We start from the raw sequence: 26,469 nt of genomic DNA, 5'->3' as shown, positions 1-26,469 counted from the left end.
TTATATTTGCAGAGTCCTTGCAAATAATTTTATTGCACATGTAAATGTTTTATTGGTGGTGAGTATCTATACATAGTGGGTATAAACTGAGATGGGAGCCTTTACTGTGGAATATTTCTTACTTGTTTAAAAAATATTTAAGGCCAGGCGTGGTGAAACCCCGTCTTTATAAAAAATAAAAAAATTTAAAATATATATAAATTTAAAATAAAATTTAAATATATATATATAAAATAAAATATATATATATATAATAAAAAATATATATATATAAAAAATAAAATATATATATATATATGTATCCATAATCAGATTTTCCGATTTATATGTTTTTGTACCCACGCAAATTCTAATTTCCTTTGAAGTCCATCAAATAGATAATAAATTGAGTTCACTGGGCATTGCATGGCATCAGAGAATTTAAAATCGGGAGATTCTGTGTTTACTATATTGAAATCCTTTTTACTTTTTCAGAAAAACCCAGAAACTATGCTTTAGTGGCTGTACTTAATAGCGATTTACATCCTCCATACTTGTTGTGAAAATGCTGTATTACTTCAGCCAGCATGACTTTGGTTCCTGCACATCGAGCACTGTTCTAGGTACAGAGATGGGGTAGGGATGATCCTGTCTGAGGCTGCCGCTGTGTAGACAGCAGTGGACGTGCACACAGTTGGTTTCTCAAAGGCCAGGATATCAAAGCCCTGTCTGCCTGAGTTTAATTCACAAAACTCTTTTTTCCTGCATTCACAAATAGCAAGTTTCTGTATCAAAAAGAAAAGAAACATTGAAAAACATTGCTTATGTAACCACTGTTCTTTTACATTTTAGTATATGTGTATATACATATGTGTGTGTATCTATACCATACATAGTGTGCATGTATGAAGATGAATGGATATACATATTTGCATATATGCTATGCATGAAATTCATATGCTTCTATCGGTCTGTGTCTTTTTTTTTTTTTTTTTTTGAGATGGAGTCTCTCTCTGTCACCCAGGCTGGAGTGCAGTGGTGCGATCTCAGCTCACTGCAACCCCTGCCTCCCGGGTTCAAGTGATTCTCCTGCCACATCCTCCTGACTAGCTGGGATTACAGGCATGTGCCACCATGCCTGCTAATTTTTGTATTTTTAGTAGACACAGGGTTTCACTATGTTGGTCAGGCTAGTCTCGAACTCCTGACCTCATGATCCACCCATCTCGGCCTCCCAAAGTGCTAGAACTACAGGTGTGAGCCACTGCATCCGGCCCCAGTTTGTATCTTTTTAGTATTTATTATATATTTAGCATTTCTCCATATTAAAGGGTGTTTTAAAACATTTTAATAGCCACATAATCTGAAGTTGTCATAAATAATCTTAAGATGAACTCTCTTGTACAGACTTCTACATATGTGATTATTTCTTTAGGATAAATCTTTGGAGGAGAATCACGAGGCCGAAGAGCATGGCCCCTTTGGAGGCTGTTGATAAATACTACTCACTGCCGTTCAGAGGGCGGCTCCAGATCATGTTTTCCGCAGCACCTGAGTGTGCTTGCTGTAGTGTCTCCTTGCTTACTCTGACTTGTATCTTTTTAAAAATTTTTTAATTTCTAATTTTTTAGGCTAACGATGGCATTTGCTTTTTAATATTTTTTACTAGTGAAGATCAACTCACTAGTAAGTTATAATTTGCATTTCTTTGATTACTAGTGTGGTTAAGCATTATTTTATTCTCATGCTATCTTCTTGTAGTACTTTGAACTTACTATCTGTTCCACAATTGTTTGTGCATGCCAAGTGCCATACGAAGGAAAGGCTTTTAGAAATTAAAAAGCAATGCACTGAATGAGGCCACTGCCCCAAAGGAGCCAAAGGAGAGGCAGGAATGAAGAGGAGGAAGGGTTCACCATGAGCAGGAAAGGCTCCGCTGAGGTCAGGTTTGAGGTTGGCTTGAAGGCTGCTCATCTTACAGTGAGCAAGTGCAGGTGAGCTCTGACTGGAGAGGAGGTGGGAGAGGTGGCATGGTGTGAGGGCTCGGTGACACAGGGCGGCCAGCTGTACCTTCATCCAGAACGGTTCACTGTCATCTGCAACTCCAGGGTGGGCAGCTGAAGACTGGGCCGTCATCTGTTCTAAATCGTTGATGGAATTGTGTCTCCCACGGCCTGTGCTGTTTGGACCTGGTCTAAACTTACAACCTTGATGAAATTAGGAATGCCTTTCACACAAAGGAAGCCAAATAAGCTGATAAGTACCACCTGAAAAGGCACCACATAGCCATGGGCATTGGACACAAACAGGAGTTGTATTACCACGAAAGTAAGGAAAATCGCCGTGTACAGAATTCTGTTCATTTGTTACACAAAATAAATGGTAGTCTTTGCTACCAAAGACCCTTCCAGAAGAAAACAGCTGAACACTTTTAGTGCAAAGGGAGAACTTCAGGTTACTGGTAGAATTTTAGTATTTACAGTTTCTCCTCTTAACTCTTCATAACTGTTGTTCACAGAAATGGGCAGTTTCCTTTGTCTAACCAGCGCATACCCTCTTGATCTAGGACTCTGGTTTTTCTGTTGCTTTTTGTACTGCTTTCATTTGTAATAGACAAAAACTTGACTCCTTGGACTCAAGGAAATATGATCTTGGTTTCTTTTATCTTGGGACAGCTGGTCATTGTAGTGGCAAAGGATTGTCTCATTATCTTCATTAACCGTTGTCGTCCCAGAGACCCTTGATTAAGAGCTTTTAGATAAAACATGAGCAGGGTGTCGTTCGGTCCGCTCAGTAGCACCAGCAGCGCTGTTGAGTGGCATTCTGTTAGTGATCAGTTTTATATTTTCTGAAAAGGTAACACATGTTCAAATATCAAATTAACAAATAATATGTACTTTTGTGTGATTAGATATCATGCAGCCATTATAAATCATGTCCCAAGAAAATTTTTGAAGATATAAGGAAGTTTTGAGTGAAGGATACAAAAAGTATATGTTTAAAAAAAAAAATGGTCAGGCGTGGTGGCTCAAGCCTGTAATCCCAGCACTTTGGGAGGCCGAGGCGGGAGGATCACGAAGTCAAGAGGTCGAGACCATCCTGGCCAACATGGTGAAACCCCGTCTCTACTAAAACTACAAAAAATTAGCTGGGCATGGTGGCGCGTGCCTGTAATCCCAGCTAGTCAGGAGGCTGAGGCAGGAGAATTGCCTAAACCCAGGAGGCGGAGGTTGCGGTGAGCCGAGATCGCGCCATTGCACTCCAGCCTGGGTGACAAGAGCGAAACTCCGTCTCAAAAAAAAAAAAAAAAAAAAAAAAAAAAAGGATACATATGAGAATACCGTATGATTGTCCACAGTTGACTTTGTTTTTTCACTTCATACTTGGCTGCTTTGTACTATTCCACAAGTTGCACAGAGGTGAGACAGTAGATGGGGTGTTCGCTAACTCTGTTTAAGCAGCTAACCTGCCTGACAGAACTGTGTGTGTTTCAAAGGTGTATGTGTGCGGAATCATCTCACCAGCACCCGCCACCTTGGCCGACTGTTTCTGCCGTATCCTCTCAGTCAGCTTATGGTAGTACCCATCAGCGCTGGCCAGAACCCAGCGCTTCTGCCTCCTGCATAGTTCACATGAACGTTCGCCTCCTCCGCCTGCGCCTCCCCTCCTGTGCTAATTCAGGCCCTTGTTTCTTTGTGCCTTGTTTGCTAAGCTAGCTCAGTGTCCTTTTTATTCACATAATACCCCCCAAAGAATTAGAAAACTAGGTGCCCCCTCACACATTTTTAAGCCATCTAAAATGTTTTATCATAAATGTAAGTGGCTTCAAAGGATATAATTAATTTTTAGCACATAGTATGTTGCATGTGTGATTTAATTATATTTCCATCAGCACGTAGGACTGCAGATTCAGCTCATTCCGTTTTGGGAAATGTGACCCACTTGGCAGCCGGTGCACATCGTAACCAGTCACTCAAACCAGGCACGTGCGATCTCAGAAGAAATCTCACTTCGTCGTGTGATCCAGATCAGCACGGCAGTGGGGTCCTGGCAGCAGTCACTCCACTCTAGATTGAGTCCTTAGAATTGGTTCTCTCCCCGCAAAGCCGCCTGGGTTCTTGTCCTCCCCTCCTGCCTGCCACTCCGGGGTCTGCCACTCTAGGGTCTGGCCTGTAGCTCCAGCTCCAGCTCAGCCTCACCCCCGATGCCCCTGACCCCATCCTCCAGCTGTCCCTGCTCTGCAGTGCCCTGAACGTGCTCCGCGTGTGTTGGCCCATTTCCTCCTGAATCATCAGGCGTCGGTGGCAGCAGTGTCCCCACAGGGCTGTCAGGCATGTCCATGCTGTGCCACGTGTGCCCTCTGCCCCACGAGGGACGCCGCTCCCTTCATTCACGTGCATTGCTCTTGTTCATTGTGTGAGACTCTCCGCCCCCGTGCCACCGATCTTGGTGTCTCCCATACTGGGTGTCCGTGTTTCATGAACATGTGTGCATGTGTGTGTTTAATATGTAGATAACGTATGCTTGGCCCTTCATGTCTCAGGTTCCGCATCCATGGATTCTACCACCCACAGGTGAGAAACGCACTGAAGTGTGCACAGCAAGCTTTCAGCCGTGGTTGGTTGAATCCACGTGTGTGGAACCTGCAGATATGGGGGATCAGCCTAGGACTTGAGCAGTCATGGATTTGGTATCCCGGGGGTCCTGGACCTGGTCCCTGGCAGATAGAGGGTCTGCTACATGTGTTTATGCATCTGTGTGTACGTACAGACAGTCCCCAACTTATGTGGTTTGACTTAAGGTTTTTCAACTTTATGGTGGGGTGAAAGCGCTCCCAATTCAGTGGGAACTGTGCTGTGAGCACCCACACGGCCATTCTGTTTCTCAGTCTCAGCGAATTCAAGAAACCACATGAAGTGTTCAGCGCTTTGTAAAGTTGGCCTTGGGTTTTCTGATTTTCCCAACTGTAGGCTAACGTTAGTGTTGTGAGCGTGTTTAAGGCAGGCTAGACTAGGCTGTGCTGTGACATTCAGTAGGTTAGGTGCATTCACTTATTTTCTTTTTCTTTTCTTTTTTTTTTTTTTTGTTGAGACAGAGTTTCACTCTGTTGCCCAGGCTAGAGTGCAATGGTGCGATCTTAACTCACTATCACCTCTGTCTCCCAGGTTCAAGTGATTCTCCTGCCTCAGCCTTCTGAGTAGCTGGGATTACAGGCGCTCACCACCACACCCGGCTAAGTTTTGTATTTTTGGTGGAGCTGGGGTTTCCCCGTGTTGGTCAGGCTGGTCTCGAACTCCTGACCTTAGACGATCCACCAGGCTCAGCCTCCCAAAGTGCTGGGATTACAGGTGTGAGCCACCACACCCGGCCTGCATTCACTTATTTTCAACTCACGGTATTTCTAACTCACAGTGGGTGTGGACGGAGCATCTGCGTCTGTCTTGACATGCTGCTTTGTAGCCGTTTGTTCTGTGTGACTGCCCTTCAACCACATTCATCTTTGGACTCCTGTTGCCTGACTAGGGCATAGCTCCTCGTAGGTGCTTAGAAAATGCTTCTTAAGTGCATTAAGACTAGGTGCTTCTGTGCCTCACAGGCGTTCGCGCCGTGACTGCCATAGGTAGGTTTCTTTATTTCTTTCCCCGAAACATCAGGGGCATTCTGCGAGCGTTCCTGTGTCCGTAGGCAGCAGTCCTGTCCTTGGAAGCTGAGAGCAGAAGCACGGCAGCCCCCCAGGCCGCTTCCTGGGCGCGCTCCCCTGCCCGTTCCCTGTGCCCTCCTGGGCGGCTTTCCTCGACTACAGGGCAGATGCTCTGTGGAACTTGCTCCCGCTCCTCTCCGGAGAGCCTTCCTCCCTCCCTCGCTGGGCCTCCGCTCCCGGCACGTGCTCCCCCAAACCCACATCTCCAGTGTCTTCTGTCCTCAGCTGCAGCCTGCCATCTGCACATTTACCAGGCACTTTCACATAACTGCTCCACCATCTTATGTCATTGTTTTTTTTATCTTCCGTAATTTTGTAAAGCCCAGCTCATCTGCCTGCTGCATCTCCATGTCCGCCTGCCCAGGGTGGGTAGAGACATGTTCGCACCACCGTCAGATGTTAGCATTGGTGTTTCACTGGTTAGTTTGTGTCTGGGTCTCTCAGCCTCTAAGGAGCAGCCCCGGTGCCCTCCCCTCTGCCGCCCTCTGCTCTCCTGCTGGGCCGGCGATGCAGCGCCTGACCGTTTATGGTCTTTAGACTGCCCCAGTCGGTCTGTACACTGCAGCTAGATTCATTTTCCAAACATTTTATTTCAAAATGCATTTCTGTTTAGAAGCACCCAGCTGCCCCCTCTTGCCTGGAACTGGCATCTCACCTTTGTGACCTGATGTCGGAAGCTTGCCCTGGCTTCTGGGACCTGGACTCTTCACTGGCCTTGTGTCCCCTGAGCCTAGCACAGTGCCTGGCCCACAGCAGGTGGTCAGTAAGTGGCTACTGAGTGAAAAGATGAGGAAATGCAGATTCCGCCAACTTTACTCATCACCTTCTTTGTTATCCTTTCCATGAGAATTAAAACCTCAAGTTTCTCATTTTTGAAAATGGCCATCGGCCAGGTGCAGTGGCTCATGCCTGTAATCCCAGCACTTTGGGAGGCCAAGATGGGCAGATCACCGGAGGTCAGGAATTCGAGACTAGCCTGGCCAGCATGACAAAACCCCATCTCTACTAAAAATACAAAAATTATTTTTATTTAGCCAGGCATGATGGCAGGTGCCTGTAGTCCCAGCTATTCGGGAGGCTGAGAGAGGAGAATTGCTTGAACCCAGGAGGCGGAACTTGCAGTGAGCCGAGATTGCCATTGCATTCCAGCCTGAGTGACAGAGACTCTGTTCCAAAAAAAAAAAAATTGTCATAGCGGCAGGCACAGTGGCTCACGCCTGTAATTCCAGCACTCTGGGAGGCCGAGGTGTGTAGATCACTTCAGCCCAGAAGTTCAGGACAAGCCTGGGTAACATGGGAAACCCTGTCTCTACAAAAAATACAAAAATTAGCTGGGCATGGTGACACACGCAGCCTGTAGCCCCACTACTCGGAGGCTGAGGGGAGAGGATCACTTGAGCCCAGGAAGTCAAACTGTGATCACACCACTGCACTCCAACCTGGATGACAGAGAGAGACCCTGTCTCAAAAGAAAAGTCATCATAATGCCTACTTTGTAATGTTATTATGACCAAGAATAACAGCCCGTGCACTTGCGGGGGCTTGCAGTCCACAAGTCCAGGAGGGAAGGTGTTCGTGGAGAGGTTACGGAAGTGCAATGCCAAGGAGCCCAGGTGGGGAAGACGGCGTTCCTGAGCACTCACCATGCTCCCAGCGTGGTTCTGAGTTCTTCACCCATGTTAACTGTGAATCCTCACGAGAATCACCAAGAACTACTAATACCTCAAGCCTGCCACCCCTCCCCTTCCTCCTCACTTTTAACGATGAGTGGCTTTCCCCCAGCTTAGGATCAAAAACAGAATCCTGGTAGCACCTCATGGCCCTGGTCCTGGACACACACCTGCCGAGGTCGGTGGCAGACTGTCCTCCCCGCAGATGACCCTTGGCCCTCATGCCCTCACGCCAGGAACCTGGAGCCAGGGGTCATCCTTCCTTCCTCATGTGTGATCAGCCTTTCTCCAGCTGCAGCCTCCCCATCTGTGTTTCACACACTCAGGTGCTTGGCTCAACACAGATACTGTCTCACCTTCTGCGCGGCCACCTGCCTCTCCTCCCGACAGCCTGGTAGTGCTGACCTCCCTAGAGTCCCTGTGGCTGCCTGTCTCTCTGCTTCCCTCTCCTCAGTTTCCACAGTTTTTTTTTTTTTTTAAGACAGAGTCTCACTCTGACAGTGGGCTGGAGTGTAGTGTCATGATTTCAGGTCACTGCAACCTCAGCCTCCGGGCTTAGACGATCCTCCCACTGCAGCCTCCCAAGTAGCTGGGACTACAGACGCGTGCCACTAAACACAGCTGATTTTTATTCCATAGAGATGGGGTTTCACCATATTGCTCTTCTCAAGTTCCTGAGCCCAAGCAATCTGCCTTGACTCGGCATCCCAATGTGCCAGGATTATAGGCATGAGCCACAGTGCCCGGCCTTTCCACAAATCTTACTTTCATCTGACTCCAGTCAGCTCTTAGCAAAGCTGCTAATAGCTTTGCATGGAACCTGGCAGGCGTTGAGTTCCCCTGCAGCTGCCTTCTGGAGACGTGTGCTCGCTGACCCTCTGGACGAATACTCGTCTGCCTCTGCCGCTCTGCACCAGCGATATAAGTAATGACTAATTCACCGTCATCAGCCATGAAAGAACGAAACGGAAGGCACGTGGCAAATCCCAGCCCACTGTTCCGTTGTCACAGCATTGCAGTACACGTAAAGCTCCTGTCGCTGCAGAGGCATCTCCACTCCTGTGCCTTGTCCTCGGGTGCCAGTCACAAGCCACTCGCAGGCTGAAGTCACCCACAGTCCTCCTTGAAGTCGGAAGAAATAAACTACTGACCCACGAGGGCCTAGACCTGGGATCCACAAGCATTCTCCGTCAAAGGCCACAAAGTGAACCTTGTGGACTTCCTGGCCATACGGCGCCTGCGGCAGCTGCTCAGCTCTGCTGTGGATGCCCAGCTCTTCCACGGTAGCACAAAACCTTCCCGCCACGCACATGCGCAGGAGGCTGCACTCTGGGCTCCTGTGAGCTCTGCTTGCCAACTCAGGCAGTGAGTGCGGGGGCGGGGCGCCCACAGGATGTACACAGACTGCCAGCACCAGGCCTGGCTGCTGGAACGTCCTCCTGAGAGCTTCGCTCACATCTACACAGGCGCCCTAAGTTCACCCCATCAGTGCAGGGAGACTGGTGCCTTCAAATGTGGCGATGATGCAACACTGCTGTGGCCGATGCTCTTGGCAGCCTGCAAAGGCCAGCACCCCCGACCCTCCTCTGCCTCACCTCCCTCGTGCCAGCCCGTCCTCACCTGCTTCCCCAACCTCAACTGATCCTCGCCTGCTCGGCACCCCGTCCACGGCCTCCCTCTGGTCCCCTGGTCCTCACTGCGTCCCCTCGGCTCTGCACCTGCACTATGCCCCTGGGCCACCGAGCCCGCTCTTGCCAGGCTTTGCACACACTCTGTCTTCTTCTAGGGTCTCTGCCCCTCCTTGCCACCCTGCTTAACTCCTGCCTGTCCTCACTGTAGGTCATGCCCTGAGGGAAGAGGGCCTCAGCCCCTAGCAGGAAAGGCCAGAGCCTCAGGCCTAGGGAGCCGGGAAGGGCGAGGTTGTTAGTTGCCCCTGGATACAGGCTCTGCCGAGATGCATATATAGAACTGGTTCAGACTTGGCACGATGTCTTTCCCTCTCACTCTTTCACATTTGCAATTCAAAAAGAATATACATAGCCATTTGTATTATATAAAGTGATTATTGCATTGAATTTAGACTAGAGAAGGCATTTGGAGATCGTCTTAGTAAATTATCTTAACCAATCTAAAAATATTTCTGAACTGTCAACCAGAACACAGAAATCCTGTGTTATGTGACATTCTTCGCTGTAGTGTGCACAGTTGTGGGGAGCGTGGCACCAGTTTGATCTTCACCGTCCACCCGTGGTTCTCCGACTTGGGCTAGTGGCCACGCACCGGCTAGTGAAGAAAGCCACAGACGCCACTGCAGGTGTGGGGCTGCTTTAGCAGCTGCAAAGCCAACTGCACCATGTATGTGCTGGTCTTATTTCCAAAAAAAAGCTACAAGATACATTTTAAGAAACCTCATTTGGGTTGCCCTGCTAATATTTGCAGATGGCTGGTCCGTGCCGTGGAGGCGGGCACTCACAGTGAGGCTATGGCAGGTACAGGGAAATGAGAAACTGAGAGAGACGGTGGCACGCCCACCTGGCAGTGAGACGCATGCCAGTCAGAGCGGCTGAAAACCACACTGACAACACCCAGTGCTGGGGTGTGCCAGCCCCACGAGCCCTCACTGCGGGGGGAAGGCAGGATGGTGCAGCCACTTAGGAAGGCAGCTTCCTGCAGCACTAAACAGACTCTCACATACAGCCCAGCAGTCTGGTTACTGCATTAGGCTCCTGGATATTTCTGCCAGTCATGCTGAATGCTCATATCCGCACAAGAATCTACACAAAGATGTTGATAGCAGTTTTATCCATAGTTGCCAAAAACTAGACAAAACCAAGAGGTCCTTCCGTAGGTCAGTGGATGAACGAACTGGTAATCTGGAAGTAGAATGTTCAGCATTTTAAAAGAAAGACGAACTCTCAAGCCCTAAGAAGACCTGGAGGAGCTGAGATGTCTGCGGCCCGGAGACAGCTGGCGGCTTGTGGCAGGTCACACGGCTAGCTGTCATAGAGCCTGACCTGTCTGGTGCTCCGGGCCCTGCCCCAGTTCCTTGCCTCACACACATGGTTTCACTAGGCACGCACACGCCGACTCTGGATTTATGTAGGGACAGTTTGGGAATTTGTAGCAGCATTGTCCACATTTTTAATGTCTGCCTCGTGCCCGGCTCTGTGCTCAGGACTTCTGTAGATCTTATCCAATGGTCACATCTCTGAGGTGGGACAGATGACCCCTGCCCTGTAAACGCAGCCATCACTGAGCCTGCAGTGTGAGTGACTGAGCCTGCAGTGTGAGTGTCAGAGCCCCGGAAGACACATCCCCACTCCTGCCTGCGGCACAGCCCCCACTGCAGCTGGAATTCAGAGCGAGTCCTTAGCTCCCGCCTGGGGACGCCAAATAAAGGACAGCAGAGAAACTTTAGGGCAAAGCTGAGCTCATTTCCCTCCCAGGCGCTTCATGAGCAGGGCCCGAGTTTCCTGTGTCCTGGCGTGGAGTGCAGGAGGTGCAGACAGGGCGAGGCACCTGTGTGAGTTAGTGTGCAGAAGTGTGTGGCAGGCCTGACCACACGTTTTTAAAATACACAAACTCTTAAACTTCTTGTCAGAGAAGCGCTTGGCATGCATACAAAATCATTGAGTGAATTCTTGAGAAACGTATTGTCTGTCTGTCTCCCTCACTGGATCATACCACTAATGAGTGCAAGGACACAGCGTTCATTCACTAACCTCCCCACCAGCCTTGTGGCCTCTGCCAGGCAGGAATTGCTTAAAGCTTATTTACTGACTGGCCGCAGAAACGAGGACATCTACAGGGTTCGAAGACAGTGCCTGTTACATTGAGAAGACAGTGAGCATCTACTTTTAGCTTCCTAAAAGGTTTAACCATTCTGATCTTATTTTCCCATTCGTTGCCTAATGGCCCTCCCTTCTCTGTTGCATATGGGCAGAGATAAACACAAGTCTACAGGAATCCGCCAGTTTGTCGGTAGTAGCACGCCTTCCCGTGGTAGAAGCATAATGTTTACTGGTGGGAAAGTCCGCTGTGCGTTGCCACTTGGGCCTGGAACATGTTGTGTTCACATAGTTCATTGATTTTTTCCATATTGATAAATTAGAATTATGAACATATAGAGCCTCTTAGAGTCACATGCAGATCTTACAGATACAAATAAATATATCCAACACAGCATCAAATTTGTTGATCTTAAATTGACAGAAATCACAAGATAATCTTGCTAACAAGGAAAGCAGTCACATAGATTGAGAGATGCGGGGAGCTTTCCAATAAGAAGCCCCTCCCGACGTTCTTTTAGTTGTTAAATGTTCATGCTTTTATTTGATCAGCTTGAACTGTGTCTCACGCTTGGCTCTCTCATTGCCTAATTACACATGCAACGTTGACAAATGGCATTCCCTCCATGCCGCCAGCACACGGACCTTGTCGTGGTTACTAACGGCCAGCTGGGACTGCCTGCAGCAAGGTGAGCGGCTGTGTCCAGTGGCCGTGCATTCAGGTCTGCATTCTCCCATGCCTTGCGTGTGTGTTTGGTCACATGTCTGCCCTGTCTTGCAGAGCTGCAGAAACTGGAGGGCGGCAGTGGACCTGTGCGGACGCCTCCTCACCGCCCATGGCCAGGGCTACGGCAAGAGCGGGCTGCCCACCAGCCACACGACAGACTCACTGCAGGTTAGGACACCTTTCAGGTTCTGTTGCTTAATCTGGCTCATCACAATGTGGGGACATGGACAGGACCGTGGCCTTTCATGCCAATAACAGAAAGTATATTTCCATATCCTGCTTCTTTCTCTTCTAAGTCTACTGTATATACCATACTCGGGCACTGGAATTCTCACTGTGCACTGTCAGGCCGCCTGTGTGCGCCCCAGAAGCACACTGACAGGTGCTCACACTCAGTCTCATGGCGGGACCAGCATGGCTTTGGGTCAGCAGGTGGGTTCGCCTCATGACTGGCAGCAGCAGCTGGCCCAAGCGGGACTCCGGGGCGCGTCTGAGCCTGTGGGAAATGGTACAGGAGCAGCTGGTTCTGTACACCCCAAGGACAGAGGTCCATGTGCCGTGGCTTGGCTCCTCTTGGTATAATATCACTTGCTCTGAAATTTAAAAAAAAAAAAAAAAAAAAATGGAATGCACAAAATAGATTTATGAACAAAAGGAAACTCATCTGATAAGAAGGAACAGCCGCAAATGTTGATCAAGTCTTACCTTTCCCTGGGGAGTTTTTAACCGCTATTCTGGCTTACATGAGAATCCTCCGGGGCTGAACCAATCATCAGGTCCTTCAGAACTGTGAGGAGCTTTTGAAAGGAGCAGCTCTGGGGAGCCCTGACAGCTTAGCTATTTTCAGCAGGCTCCTTCTCCTTCTCCCTCTTCCCTAAGAGCTGACAAGAAGAGCCGCGCTAGCTTTAAACACACTTTCCCCCATCACCTGTCCATCCATTGGTTTGCTAAACCCTAGACTGTTTTTCTAGCATTTCTCCCAGCACCGCCTGCAGCTCAAGCTCTCACTGCAGTGTTGCTTCAGCCTCCTAGAGGAACTTACTTCAGATTTCTGTATGCACATTCATTCCGTAAACTACCTCCAAAAAAGTCTTAAATCACAGTTTTGATCATTTCACTTTCCTGCTCAAAAACTATGCCCGGCACAGGGGCACGTGACTGAAGTCCCAGCCACTGGGGAGACCGAGGTGGGAGGGTTGCTTGGGTCCAGAGTTCCGGGCTGTGGCGCACTTTGTTGGTCAAGTGTCGGCACTAACCCAACCCCAATATGATGACCTCCCAGGAGCCAGGGACCACTGGGCTGCCTAAGGAGGGAGAACCAGCCTCCTTACACATGGCATCTGAAAATGCTGAAGTCCCAGAAGCAGAGTAGATGGTGGTTGCCGGGGCTGGGGGTAGGGGGGAGGGCAGGCGAGGTCTACACTAGGAGCCAGTCTGAAACGGAGCTAGTCAAGAGCTGGATGGCTTCCCATTGCCTCATATGCGAAATCTCATCTTCTCATGTTGTGTGCAGACCCTCAGACCATGACGAGATATGTATACACTGTGGAATGGCTAAATCACATGCGCTGTCTCACATGCTGTGTGTGTAGCAATTTTTAGTATACAGTACAGCGTTTGTAACTATGGTCACCATGTCTACAGTGGATCTCTTGAGCTTACTCCTCCTGTCTCACTGAATTTTGTTTCCTTTAACTAACATCTCTCAAACCTCCCTTGCCTGCCCCCCTCCCCACCCCAGCCCCGGCCCCTGCCATCTACTCTGCCTCTGTGAGTTCACCGTTTTCAGATTCCACGTGTAAGTGGGATCACGCGGTGTTTGTCTTTCTGTGCCTGGCTTGTCTCCTCTAACGTCACGTCCCCCAAGCCCATCTACGTCACAAACGACGGGACTTCCTCCGTGAAAGCTGAGTGCGATTCCGTTGTGTGGCGTGCCTCATTCCTTTATCCATCCGTCCTCAGCAGACACTTGGTGCAATTCATTCTTCTCATCAGTAAAGTCAGATCAAATTAGGTCATTTCTGAGGAACCCCTTTTAATCTAAAAATCTCTGGCTCTGCAGCTCTGTAATGCAAATTCCCCCCATTTCCTGAATGCACCCCAGATGCTGTCAGAGCACACTGTGCCCTCAGACGTTGCCTTCTCTGTGCCTTTGTCCTGACCTTCCCTGAACCACCAGACCCTTCCGTAGCCTGTGGCCATTTGAAATTCCACAGCCCTGAGAGCTGCCTTCAAAGGCAGCCAGCCAGCCCTGCGCTTCCCTCCTTCCTGCTCCCATTCTCCCCTGCCCCACCCCCAGCTAGGTGGCACATTCCTTTGGTGCCTTTTCATCTTCGTGACATAGCACAGTGCTTTGCACGCACACCTGCTCAGTAAGCACTGTTTACTTATTGAGTAAACAATTATGTAAAATCATTCACATTGTTATTAAGCTCAATAGTAACTTTTTTTTTTTTTTTTTTTTTTTAGAGACAGGGTCTCACTATGTGCCCAGGCTGGACTTGAACTCCAGGTTCAAGTGATCCTCCCACCTCAGCCTCTTGAGTAGCTGGAACTGCAGCATGAGCCAGCCTCAAGAATAATTTTTTAAACACAATTGTGTAAATATGCAAAGATAGAAAGTTAGGTTAGCCCTTATTTTAATATTTGAGAAATTAACCTCTAACACCAACTTCATAAGGAATAGGAATTTATTAACTAGATATATGTAGATAACCTCTTATTTCTGTTGTGTTTTGTGTTTTTAGCTTTGGTTTGTGAGGCTGGCGCTGCTAGTGAAGTTGGGCCTCTTCCAGAATGCTGAAATGGAATTTGAACCCTTTGGAAACCTTGATCAGCCAGATCTTTATTACGAGTACTACCCGCACGTGTACCCTGGGCGCAGGGGTAAGGCCATGGTGTTTCATGTTTGTACGTTTGTATGTGTTTCGCTCTGGTTTGCTTTGGTGTATACATAATTTGGTGGCCGCAGTTTTCCGTATTTATCCAGTCTTCAAAAAGCACTTAAGTACCTAGCAAAAAGCCTTGACTTAGGGAATCCTCCCACTCAGATTTACGGATGCCCTGACCTGGAGGCGCTCCGTGGTGCGTCCGTTTGTACATGCAGCAGCCATGTGTCCCGCACCTGCTCTGTCAAGGCAGCACGATTTGGTGCAGGGGCCGGGTGGTCGACTCCCAGGCTGCGGCTCCGCAGGGAAGAGCCATCCCATACCAGGCCTGATGCGCAGAGACGCAGCGCAGTGAAGCCAAACGCGTCCAGCCATGTGGCGCACACCCTGACATTTCCCATTTGTCTCTATTCTGATGTAATTCATTTTAAAAATCTGCTTGTGGCTCATCCTTTGGGTCACAGTCCTGACCATTGTTTGGAAAACACTGGGCCATTCTAGGAGGGTGACGAGAAAGAAACAGTTGGGAAGGGAGAGGGTGGGTCACGGAGAGCCGTCTGCAGCGCTGTAGCCTTGTGCAATGCGTGTCTCTCAGTGGAGAACCTTGCAAATATGTTTGAAACCTCTCATGTGTTCTTCTTAAATAGAAAATAGTCCTGGCAGGTATCTCGTGAGGGCAGTGTAAGCAGCTGTTGAAAGCCCAGGCCCTACTGTCAGGCATCCCCAGTTACATCCTGGTTCTGCCATTGACTGTAGCCTTGGGGGCATGATGTGACATCTCTGTGTCCCAGCGTCCTTATTGGTAAAACAGAGATGACAGTCCTCCTTGCTTCCTGGGGTGTCACAAAGATTAAATGATGCTGTGTGTAAGCTGATTAGAATGGTGGCTGCTATCTAGAACCAGCTGTATTTGCTGGTTTTCTTACTCTCCTCCGGATTGATCAGTGGCGGGAAAGTCTCGTGCCGCCGCGTGCTGCAGGCTCGGTTCAGCATTCGTTGGCTGCGGCAGTGAGCTACAGAGAATGGTCCTGGTTGTCAGGAAACGCAGAGCCAGATTGGAGCTAGAAAGTCTTTAAAACCAGCAACACAGAAGATGCAAAGACCTGATTAATAATAAAATAATAATTCCTATAGAAGTCTCAGGAAGTTTCAATACACATTCTATTTAACTTGGTCGATACTAGTAGGTAAGCAGATGAACTAAAAAGGCTGGAAGGAAAAACAAATCTTTCCACTTCTTGGTGTGTTTTTTCCTTAAAACCCCACTCTGTTTCTTTGGAGGGGTACAGGAGCGCCAGCTTTCTCTATTCTCAGAACTCCACCCTGCCTCTGGGGAGGGTACAGGAAGGAATGCAGACACCAGCTTTCTTTATTCTCTGTGCTCTGTCCTTTATCATCTTTACCTCTCTCCAAGTAGGGAATTGGTCCGTATTACTCTGAGTTATCCCGGAATTGATAGAGATTTTTATCATTTCTTAGTATAAAGTGTTTTTGGCCGTTAGTCTTACTGGTATTAAAATTGTTTCTTCCTCTGACTAAGGGAATTTGCCCCTTGTAGAAAAGAAAAAATGGAAAGGGTAAGTTTTAGCACCTAACATAGGGCATACGTCAGAGAGATTGTCTTGTTGGGGCTGGCTTGATTTCATGGAAGTGAACTGACCAAGCGAGGAATTCACAGAGTCAGGAAGGACCAGTAACACTGCTGTCACTCCCGGCCTTAGGACTCCGTGTCATCCAGGGACACAGACTCCAGGCCTTAATGTGTGATGCTTCCTGCCCACCCACCGGCCTGTCCAGTCCCGCTAGCCTTCCACATGACCAGGAGGACCAGGCCAAAGCCAGGGCCGCATGAGCGTGCGTGTCAGGAGCCCTGTCTGCCGTGGCGTGGAGGAAGTGGGGCCAGGTGGGTCTCGGGAACTTGCTGAAGGGCTCTCGCTGGCGTTGCTGGCCAAGCAGGCCTTCTGTCCCCAGGAGTCTGGCTTTTGCTGCCATGAGTTGGATCAAGATGTCTTTACTTCTTCCCTGAAGTATTTCTTCTCCCACGCTCCAGCCAGGAAGCTGCCTGGTAGTCCTGAGCTCTGTCCCCAAGGAGCGGAGTTTTATCCATCCTCTCTCCTCAGCACGAAGCCTCATCTACATCCTCCCAGTGTTTCATCCAGTCCACACGTGGGTGGTTCCCACATCCACTCGTGAGTTTGGAGAGTTACAGCCATTGCTCGTTATTCAAGGGTACTTCTCCATCTTGTAAATTAGTTGGGCTCCTGATTCTGTCATGTCCCTTTCTTGTCTCCACTTCGTTGCCTTTTGAGGGTCATCCTTTCCATGTAAGACCAAATTTCCAGTCCAAAAAGAGTGGGGAGCCTGTCACTTGATAGGTTGTGAAGAAAAGATGGAACAGTTCAAGGCATTGTTAATTGGGGAAGTTTAGAAGTGTTTCTATCTAATCAGTTATGCCTGGTAGCCATCATGGTCAAGAAACGGCGGCTTTTGTATTTCTTATAAGGATCAGCTTTGTTTTCCCCCAGCCTAAATAAAACCATTTCTTCCCCCTCAGCCTGACTCTAGGCCAAGCATCTCCTCCAACCCCGCCCTTCCCACATCGTTCATAGTCCTGGGAAGGGGCTGGACCCAGGTCTGTGGGACTCTGCCCAGGCCTCAGCCTGGGACTTCACAGCTGATTTTTTAGGCATTTTTTCTTCTGCTAACAGAAATCTCAGGGCCTTGAACACACAGTCCTTAATTGAAACCACCAGATACCCTGAAGTGCAGACCTGTGCCAAGCTCTGGTTCCATTTCCTACTGAGGACCCTGTGAATTATAGATTCAAAATGACTATTGTTACCTCACCTGCTTCTGACTTTATGACAGGTGGTTAAGAATGATTGGGACTGAAAGGCAGATGTTTCCTACAGTGAGTGACCAAATAAAAACCTCCAGCTTGGCTGGGTGTGGTGGCTAATGCCTGTAATCCCAGCACTTTGGGAGGCCATAGTGGGCAGATCACTTGAGGCCAGATGTTTGAGACCAACCTGGCCAGCATGGTGAAACCCCGTCTCTACTAATAACAAAAAATTAGCCGGGCATGGTGGTGAACACCCATAATACCAGCTGCTTGGGAGGCTGAGGCCTGAGAATCTCTTGAACCCAGGAAGCGGCGGTTGTAGTGAGCCAAGATTGCACCACTGCACTCCAGCCTGGGCGACAGAGCAAGACTCTGTCTCACAAGAGAAAAGCTCCGCCTCCCATTGGTCTCTAACCTTTACCTTTAGTCATTCAGGATGCCCAGCCTCGCCTTGTGTGTCCTGTTTTACAATGTCCTAAAGATTCTGTGGCCCTGTTTACCCATCTCTAAGGAGAGGATTTTAATGGAAATGACACTGAATTTCCTTTAAGATAAAGAATAAAAATCCATGGGTTCAGGTAGAGAACTACCATCATCTTTCCTTCTCACTTTGAGGACATGTTTTCCTAAGGATGTGCAGTTGAGCCTGGAAAACATGCTTTGATTCTGCCTGAAATTAAATTGCATTGGAAAATGGATAAAGAGAAGATAGCAGCTATGCATCATTAAGCAGCTAATTTAAATTATGAAATAGACATAAATCATATATATTTTAGCGAAAGTATTAACATTCCATTCTCAAAAATATGCTGGATGTTTACTCATTTTTCTGCCCATTTTGTAGTGTAACAAGGCATAAATGTAAGATTTTGATTCATTCACTTCATTTTAGCTTGCAATATATAAGCAAACCAAGTTGTTAAAATGTGCTTTAAAAGGATGCTATAATGATAGGAACAACTTTTATGAATGAGCTTTAATATATTTCATGTAAATATCGGGTGTAATTTTTGCCCATTCAGAATATTCATAACAAAACATGTAATGAATCATGTGTAAAAATCATGAAGGTTTTTTTAAAAAAATTCAACCAAGAAAGGAACAGTATTATGGTTGATGAGTTTATATGTCATTTCTAGCAATTTCAGCCACCTCCAAAGCTCACGCCATTTCTGACTCTGGCACTGTCTTTCACCTGGTTGTTTGGATGCTCCTTCTTGTGCACAGGAAGACTGCCGAGGACGATGGGCAGGGGCTGACCCAGCCCCACGCCCCCAGAGCTGAGGTCTGGACGGCTCTGGGTGGGACCCCCAAAGCCACAAGAAGCCAGGTAGCACTGCTGCTTACCTGAGAGTCCTCTCTTTATTTCCTTCCTTGCTCCTCAATCCCCACCCCTTTTTCCTGTTCGTCTTCCACTGCATTCATTGTTTCTTCCCCTCTCAGACCCCACATTTATCCCGAGCACCCAGGGCCCAGATCCATACCTCCCTAGCTCCATCCCTCCCTAGCTCCATCCCTCCCTAGCTTCATCCCTCCCTACCTCCATCCCTCCCTAGCTTCATCCCTCCCTAGCTCCATCCCTCCCTAGCTTCATCCCTCCCTAGCTCCATCCCTCCCTACCTCCATCCCTCCCTAGCTCCATCCCTCCCTAGCTTCATCCCTCCCTAGCTCCATCCCTCCCTACCTCCATCCCTCCCTAGCTCCATCCCTCCCTAGCTTCATCCCTCCCTAGCTCCATCCCTCCCTACCTCCATCCCTCCCTGGCTCCATCCTTCTCTACCTCCATCCCTCCCTAGCTCCATCCCTCCCTAGCTCCACCCCTCCCTAGCTCCATCCCTCCCTAGCTCCATCCCTCCCTAGCTCCATCCCTCCCTAGCTCCATCCCTTCCCTAGCTCCATCCCTCCCTAGCTCCATCCCTCCCTACCTCCATCCATCCCTAGCTTCATCCCTCCCTAGCTTCCTCCCTCCCTAGCTTCCTCCCTCCCTAGCTTCGTTCATTCCTAGCTTCATCCCTCCCTAGCTTCATTCATCCCTAGCACACAGGTTCCAGGAGCAGAGTTGGGAGCTTCTTGCATCAAGCCTTTTATCAGAATTCATATCATGGGTTGCAGGGTAGTCACTGAAAGTTCAGATTTGTGTTTGGAAGCCAGCTGGCTGAGGATGGTGAGCAGATTGTCCACATCTTTTCATTCACTGGAAGTCCCCTGCATCCCTGCAGGACACACTTATACAGAGTGTGCAGCTTTAGTTCCTCAGACTTCACACATCACTTGGCAGCCGAGCTCTTCTGTCTAGAATTGTCATGCAGCTTCAGTAAATGCAGAGGAGCGGTGGTGGTCATACTGGTAGAAGATGTCAAAACAAGAGGAATAAAAATAGTGCGCAGAAAATCGTTCTCAGCCACAGTCTTATCTCTGAAAACTGAACCTCAGTTTTATAGTGATACCCTGTGTCAGGCATCTTCCAGGACAGAGAAAAGATAAGCATATCCTCAAGTTGCCTTTCCTGTTGGTAGTTCTCTGATGTTGAAACAGAAGTTCCCTATCTGTGAATTCTTCCACTAGTTGAGGTAGAGTGCTCTTTAACTGCACAGGAAGTCACTGTTGCTTCCAGATTGATTTGTGCAAATTCAGATATTTGATTTTCTACGTTGCCCGCATCTATTTACTGTTTACTTTTATTTTACTTCGGTTTCTGTTCTAATAGGTTTTTAATAAAAGCTATTTATTTTTATTCTAACCCACTACTTCTGTATCTTATGAGAAACTCTGGGGATCTGGTTGAATCTACTCTTTGCTCAAGAGAAACTGATATTTATTTAAATACAAACATTAAATATGCAGGCAATTGACAAATATTTTTTCGTGTTTGCCTTAGACGTTTTTTTAACAAATGAAAGCACCTGTTGCTGATGCAGCCGGTGACACTCCTTCTCACTCAGTCCCTCCCAGAAGCAGTCACAGCTGTGCCTTGTTGTGTACCCTTCCAGATCAGGTTCTCACATACTCACTTCATCTACACACACATACGTGCGCACAGAGAAGTACATGCATATAGAGAGAGAGTATTGTCTTACAAGCTTTGTAAATGTACATCGTGAGCACATCTTTCATTTGCTTTTTTTCCCCGATTACCATTATTCATATCAATCCGTATCTGCATCTATAGGATGAACAATTAGGATCTTTCCAACCTTTGGCCATTATGAGCAATGGTGTTATGGACACCCTTGTACATTTCTCTTTGTACATGTTCAGGAATTTCTCTAAGGTATAAATTCAAGGTGGGATTGTGAAGGTGACCATGCTAATTTCCACTCCCAGCCACAGTGTGTGAGTTTCTGTTTCCCCACTCTTGTATGACTAAAGATTGTCAGACTTTCACCAGTGGGTCTAAAATTCTACCTCCTGTCGCAAATTAGGTCTTTCTGATTTCTGCCGAATTCTGTGTCCTTCGCCTGCAGTTTCCTCTGCGGTGACTCACTCTTTGATAATCTTGGCCTGTATTTCTGTTGGGTTATCTTTGTTCTTAATTGGTTGGGGTTCATTCTACATAGTAGGTATTTAGTCCTTCATTTGTTTCGTATTTGGGAAATATTAATATGTTCTCCCATTCTGGGAAATACTATCTTCAACCGTGAAAAAAAATTCTAGTTTAAAAGTACAGACATAACCTTTTTTGTTTGCAACGTAACACGTTTTAGGAGTATCTTCTTGAGTCCACATACTGTTATATCAGGAGTAATAAATGCAAAGCAGTCATGCTTTGTCATTGCCAAATAGGCTAAGACAGGTAGGGACATTGGCAGACGGCTCTCAGAAACGTCTCCTGAGGGAGCTGCTGCCCCCTGTTGGGACCATCCGCTGGGCGTGGGAGGAGCTCTGGTTGGGAAGAGAGTCTGCACCCTTGCTGACAGGCAGCTCTTCACCTGGAGCTTCCAAGAGCTCTGGGGCAGCCCCTCAGAGCCCCTATGCACACCTGTTGAAGATGCTGTCTCTCCTGGCAGTCTTGAGGCCCTACCGTCTTCAATCGAGTGCGCTGGGCTGCACTGAACGGGATGCTCCCAGAATCCTCTCCCACAGTCTTTGGCCCTGTGGACAGACAGACTCTGTGATCTCCACACAGCTCAGCCGTCCACTTTCACTGGTACCTCAGCATCCGCAGGGAGCATACCCTCCCAGGAAACCTCCTCCTCCACAGAGGGCGCCATGGATGCCCACCTTTTCCCAGCACCAAAAGTATTTTTGTTTTTGTTTGTCTTAAATGTTAATAACTTCATAATTACTATTCACATTAGGGCTTTAAAATACCTTTCCAAAATCCTACAGTTTCTCTTTTGAGAGCCATTCTTCATATGCCTGTACTAGCCTTTTCCTTTAATTTTCTTTTAATTAAATTATTTATTTTTTAAATTGTTAGGCTGTGGAACAGATTATTTCTCCCGCTATAGGGTTTGTAGTCATGAGAAGCGCTGACAGGGATTTCCATGAACAATATTCCTAGGTCACTCATTGCAGTTTGTATTAACGGCTTGCATTGGTGTGGTACGTGTTATAAATGATGAACCAGTGTTGGTACAGCGTTAACAAATGTTCATAGTTTACACTTGGGTTCACTCTTGTGTTGTACACATTCACTATGTTAAAATTAAATGTCCATTCCTGACGAGGTTAATTTCATCCTCTCTCAGTCAAATTTTTCCAGACCCCCACCACCATTTTTTTAATCTGTTGTTTGGAATTACCCCTCTCTCTTGTTCCAAAGAAAAATTGATGATGGCAGTGAGCATGTAAGCGTTATAGTGCTTTGAATTTTTAAAGTACCGCTTTCTGCATTCAGTTGCTTACTTCAAGTTTCCACGCAACTAGAGGCGAAACAGGCCAAAAATTCTTCCCATTGGAAATAAAGCAACTTGATTCTCCTCACTGTGCTGTTCAAAACGTGCAGTGCGGCTTCTAATACAAAATTCAGATCTGTACGTTTAGTCTAACTGACAAGAGCTATGACTTCATACGAAATCGTACTTCATAACTTAATCCTTTATGGATTTCCATCAAGCCAAACTAAAATCAAGGGGGCAAACACTTAAATTAATTGGATGCCAAGTCTCTGCTCCTGTATCAGCCGTCAGCTCTTCTGTGTAAGTATAAGCACACTGTCATTGGGCCTTTCGTCCCTTTTTATTAAACTCCCCCCAAAATCATGAAATTCACATTTTGAGTTCTCAAATTAAATTCTGAAACTTTTTTTATCAACATATAACCATACGTGATATCTCAGAATTAAATTTTCAGCATGTTTCAAATGTCAGATTTTATTTTTCATGACAAATTACGTCACCTTGCAGAGTGACCATGTTCCGCTTGAGTTCGATTCCAGGTCGTAATGCTTCACATAGAACTCCCAAGCGTTCACTGTTGGACATGTGATTGCTGGTTTATTTGTTTGGAGAAGGCTCATTAGTTCATCTTACCGCTTTTCATTTTGCTCACCATTTTTATGAAATTTGGCATTTTCAGTCTTTTCTTAGAACAAACTACTAAAACTAGGAGAACTTTCAGTTTGGGGTTCCATATCTACCATGAGAACACCCGCATGGAGACCTCTCCTTACCCTGTCTGCACAAGATACAGGACTTGGCCGGTCACTGGCTGTGGCTGGAGCCACGTGGGGGTCGCACATGTGACAGACTCCTTATCCAGAGGCAGTGACCCAAGCCTCCTTTGTCTTCATGCTTCAGCGCTTTGGAGACTTTCGTTCAGTGAATTATTTCAATAATAAATCTTTAAGGTATTTCTTTCTCTTAGGACTTTCTCACTGTCTTTGTGTGAGAAAGTCTTAAGAGAAAAATGTTTTTTTAATTGATAATGCCACATTAAAGTAAAAAATGACTTGTTGAGAGCTGTCAGTGTGACACTGTGTGCCTGGCCGGGCACAGACACCAAGCAGTATCCCCAGCGTTGAGCAGAGAGAAGCCAAAGGCATGGCTCTTCCTGCCTGCTGAGGTCAGGAGAGGGAAGGGCACACCCAGACAGGCAGAGACAGAGGGAAATAAATACAAAGCAGTCTCCCAGCAAAGCATTTGCATAACTTGAAAATGAGATGGAAACGCCAGGGCAGGCTTTTAAGTTTGTGCCTTATTGAAGCAAGCGTAGAGCTACTAAAATTGGGCGAAGGGCCTGGAAGGCACCTGCAGCCGCATTCTCTGAGGCAGGTGGCACAGACATCAGGCATCGACACATCACACCTGCTCTGGCCTCATAGCAACCTAGCTGCATCCAGGGCCTCCCGCCCTCGTTTACAGGTGACACGGGAGGCTGCAGAGAGGCTGTGGTCCACCATGTCCACCCACACAGACAGCTAGTGAGTGGCGGCAGGGGGTGCACCCCACCCAAGGGAAGCTGAAATGCCATCTTTTTCCCTTTCATTTCTCACTGCCCAGCACCAAGGCTCGGGCAATCCTGGCACATTTCTCTTTTCTATAGTAGCAGTATGGATTTTCAACATAACAGGGGACTGTCTGATACGAATTTCCTAGGAGTATTTTTATTTAATGTTTTCTACATGATAAATGAGAACCCTTCTACAGTATTTATACCAACCTAGATTTTGGCAGGTCACAACTCTACATGGAAATCTTCCAGAGAAATAGATCCACTAGTAATTGCTTTTCCTCACAGATTTTGACTGCCTCTCCTTTTTTTTTCCTTTCCATTGTTCTTTCTCCCTGCAGGAGAGAGACAGGCCTCAGGGCTGGTGTGGAAGTTCTTGCATATTTCATCTCACTTGACAGCCACCTCAGCATGGAGGATTTCACTGAGATTCCCAAGGTCACTCTTCAGAGGCAGGGGCTAGGTTTGGTCACTGAGAGAATGAGCTTAAGGGTATTTTTATGTGCATTTACTTAAGACAAAAGTATGCGTTACACCAAAGCAGCTTCTGTATGTATTTTGTTGAAGAAGGGAGTAGTTAGGTTGAGGACATGGACCACACCATGTGGCTGTCATTGTGTGTACCCGGTGCCAGCCTTCTGCCCAGCACCGGGAGCTGCTGAGTCAGTGTCAGCTCAGTGAAATTCACACGCCCCACCTGGAGCTCACCTGCTGCTTCCATTTACTGTTTTTCATTTCTTTGTTTTAATTCTATGATCCATATATTTTTTTGTTAGGAAGGGGTGACTTTTTTTCTGATTTAATTTCCTACGTTTTTCTCTTTCATATAAAGTCGTAGATATGTTTTTCCTTTGGATTTTTATTATTTAAGATTTTTAGTCTGCGCAAGACTTTTTCACTAATGCAAGTCAACCAGGAAGAAGATCTTTTTCCACTTCAGTGTTCACTTTGCTCCAGGTATTTCTAAGAAGGGCACAAACAATGACAGAATGTTTAAGGAAGAGCCTGGCCGGCTTGGGTCACCACTACTGTGTTTCCTGGTTTTGCATCTGCCTGGGGAGGGCCCAGCTTTCAGGTTCCCACTGAGGGACACGTGAAAGAGGATTGCTTGGGGGCTGCTGCCAGACCTTCTAGCTGACAGTCTCTGCAGAGCTGCTGACAAGTGGCCTGGTGGCGTATGTTGGCAGGCCATGTTTGTTTGTTTGTTTACTTGATAACCCATTGTCCACAAGGAGAGGCGGCAGCGTGAGGGAACAGTGCCACCATAGTGAGGACACAGCCAACTCCCTACCCTGCCGCAGAACCCTGGGCAGTCCCCTTCAGGCTGCAGTTTTCCATCTGGACTGAGGGACTGGCTGGTGGAGCGGGAGAACTGATCACCCTCCATGGGAAAGAGGATGCCCAGAAGTTAGAGGTCAAAGGGAACAGGGTAGAGGCAGTGAGGGAACAATATATACCTAGTGAAGGACATTTTCCTGTGTGGTATGTAATGAATGCACTAGATGTGGTACTGAGTACCTGTTTTCATTTGATCCTAAGGAATGTCAGTGTGCATTTTGAGACATTATAAAAATATAATTGCTATTACCTGATAACCTTTGAGTTAGTGAATTTTAATTTCACATCAGTAAGGTCCTGTTTTATGTTTTAGAGCAGTGCTTCTCCATTGCAGCGTGCACATGAGTCACCCAGCCTCTTACAGAGAGCAGGCTCTTGACGCAGCAGGTCTGGGCAGGGCCTGACATTCTCAAGTTCTAACAAGGGCACAGGCGATAAGATTGCAGCTGGTCAGAATGCACCTTGAATCAAGTATTAATATTACTCTTTCACCTACAGCTGGCCACTATATTTAATAGTATTTCTGAGAAAATATATATATATTTTAAGTTCCAATTTGAGATCCCAAGAACACAGTCCTTCCCCTCAAAGATGTGGGTCTGATTTTATCTGTTTTCATGTGGCAATGCCCATATCCAAACCATGCTCATTAAAAACTCCATTTTCCATCTAATGCCTGGGAGACACCATCTTTATTGTATACTAAATTATATACATAGTTGGGTTTATCTTTCCTTTTTGTAATTTACAGAAAAATCGAGTAGAGAGTTCCATATACCCTCTTTTCTTCTACACACAGTTTTTAATAACATCTTGCATTTTTATTAATATCTATAAAAATTTTTATTGCAGAGTACTCTTATTTTAATTGATAAACCAATATCAGTACATTGTTATTAAAGTACATAGTTTGCCTTAGGTTCACTCTTGCTGTTCATTCTGTGGGTTTCAACAAATTCCTTATGTCGCATGTTCACTGTAGTGTCATACAGAACAGTTTCACTGCCCTGTGTATGAATTCCCCACCACCCCTGGATTAACCTCCCACCACCCCTGGATTAACCTCCCACCACCCCTGGATTAATCCCCCCACCACCACCCCTGGATTAACCTCCCACCACCCCTGGATTAACCCCCCCACCA

General features: G+C 47.2%; 1 protein-coding gene across 5 annotated transcripts in view; it reads left to right on the top strand.

Annotated features, from left to right (window-relative positions):
- Positions 1-26,469, top strand: part of TRAPPC12 (trafficking protein particle complex 12) — a 93,806-nt gene that overhangs the window by 31,055 nt on the left and 36,282 nt on the right. For 3 of the 5 annotated variants that reach the window (XM_032294247.1, XM_032294246.1, XM_032294250.1), the window contains exons 4-5: positions 11,920-12,033; positions 14,613-14,751. The exons of 1 other annotated variant lie outside the window; for it this stretch is intronic. In XM_032294247.1, the coding sequence (XP_032150138.1) occupies positions 11,920-12,033; positions 14,613-14,751 (253 nt within the window). The remainder of the gene's footprint in view (positions 1-11,919; positions 12,034-14,612; positions 14,752-26,469) is intronic. One more of the 5 variants, XM_032294248.1, reaches the window with a different exon arrangement.

Source organism: Sapajus apella, unplaced genomic scaffold (assembly GCF_009761245.1).
Source record: "Sapajus apella isolate SASKATOON/1434 unplaced genomic scaffold, GSC_monkey_1.0 scaffold31, whole genome shotgun sequence".
NCBI lineage: Eukaryota > Metazoa > Chordata > Mammalia > Primates > Cebidae > Sapajus > Sapajus apella.
This window is presented reverse-complemented; position numbering and strand designations above follow the sequence as displayed.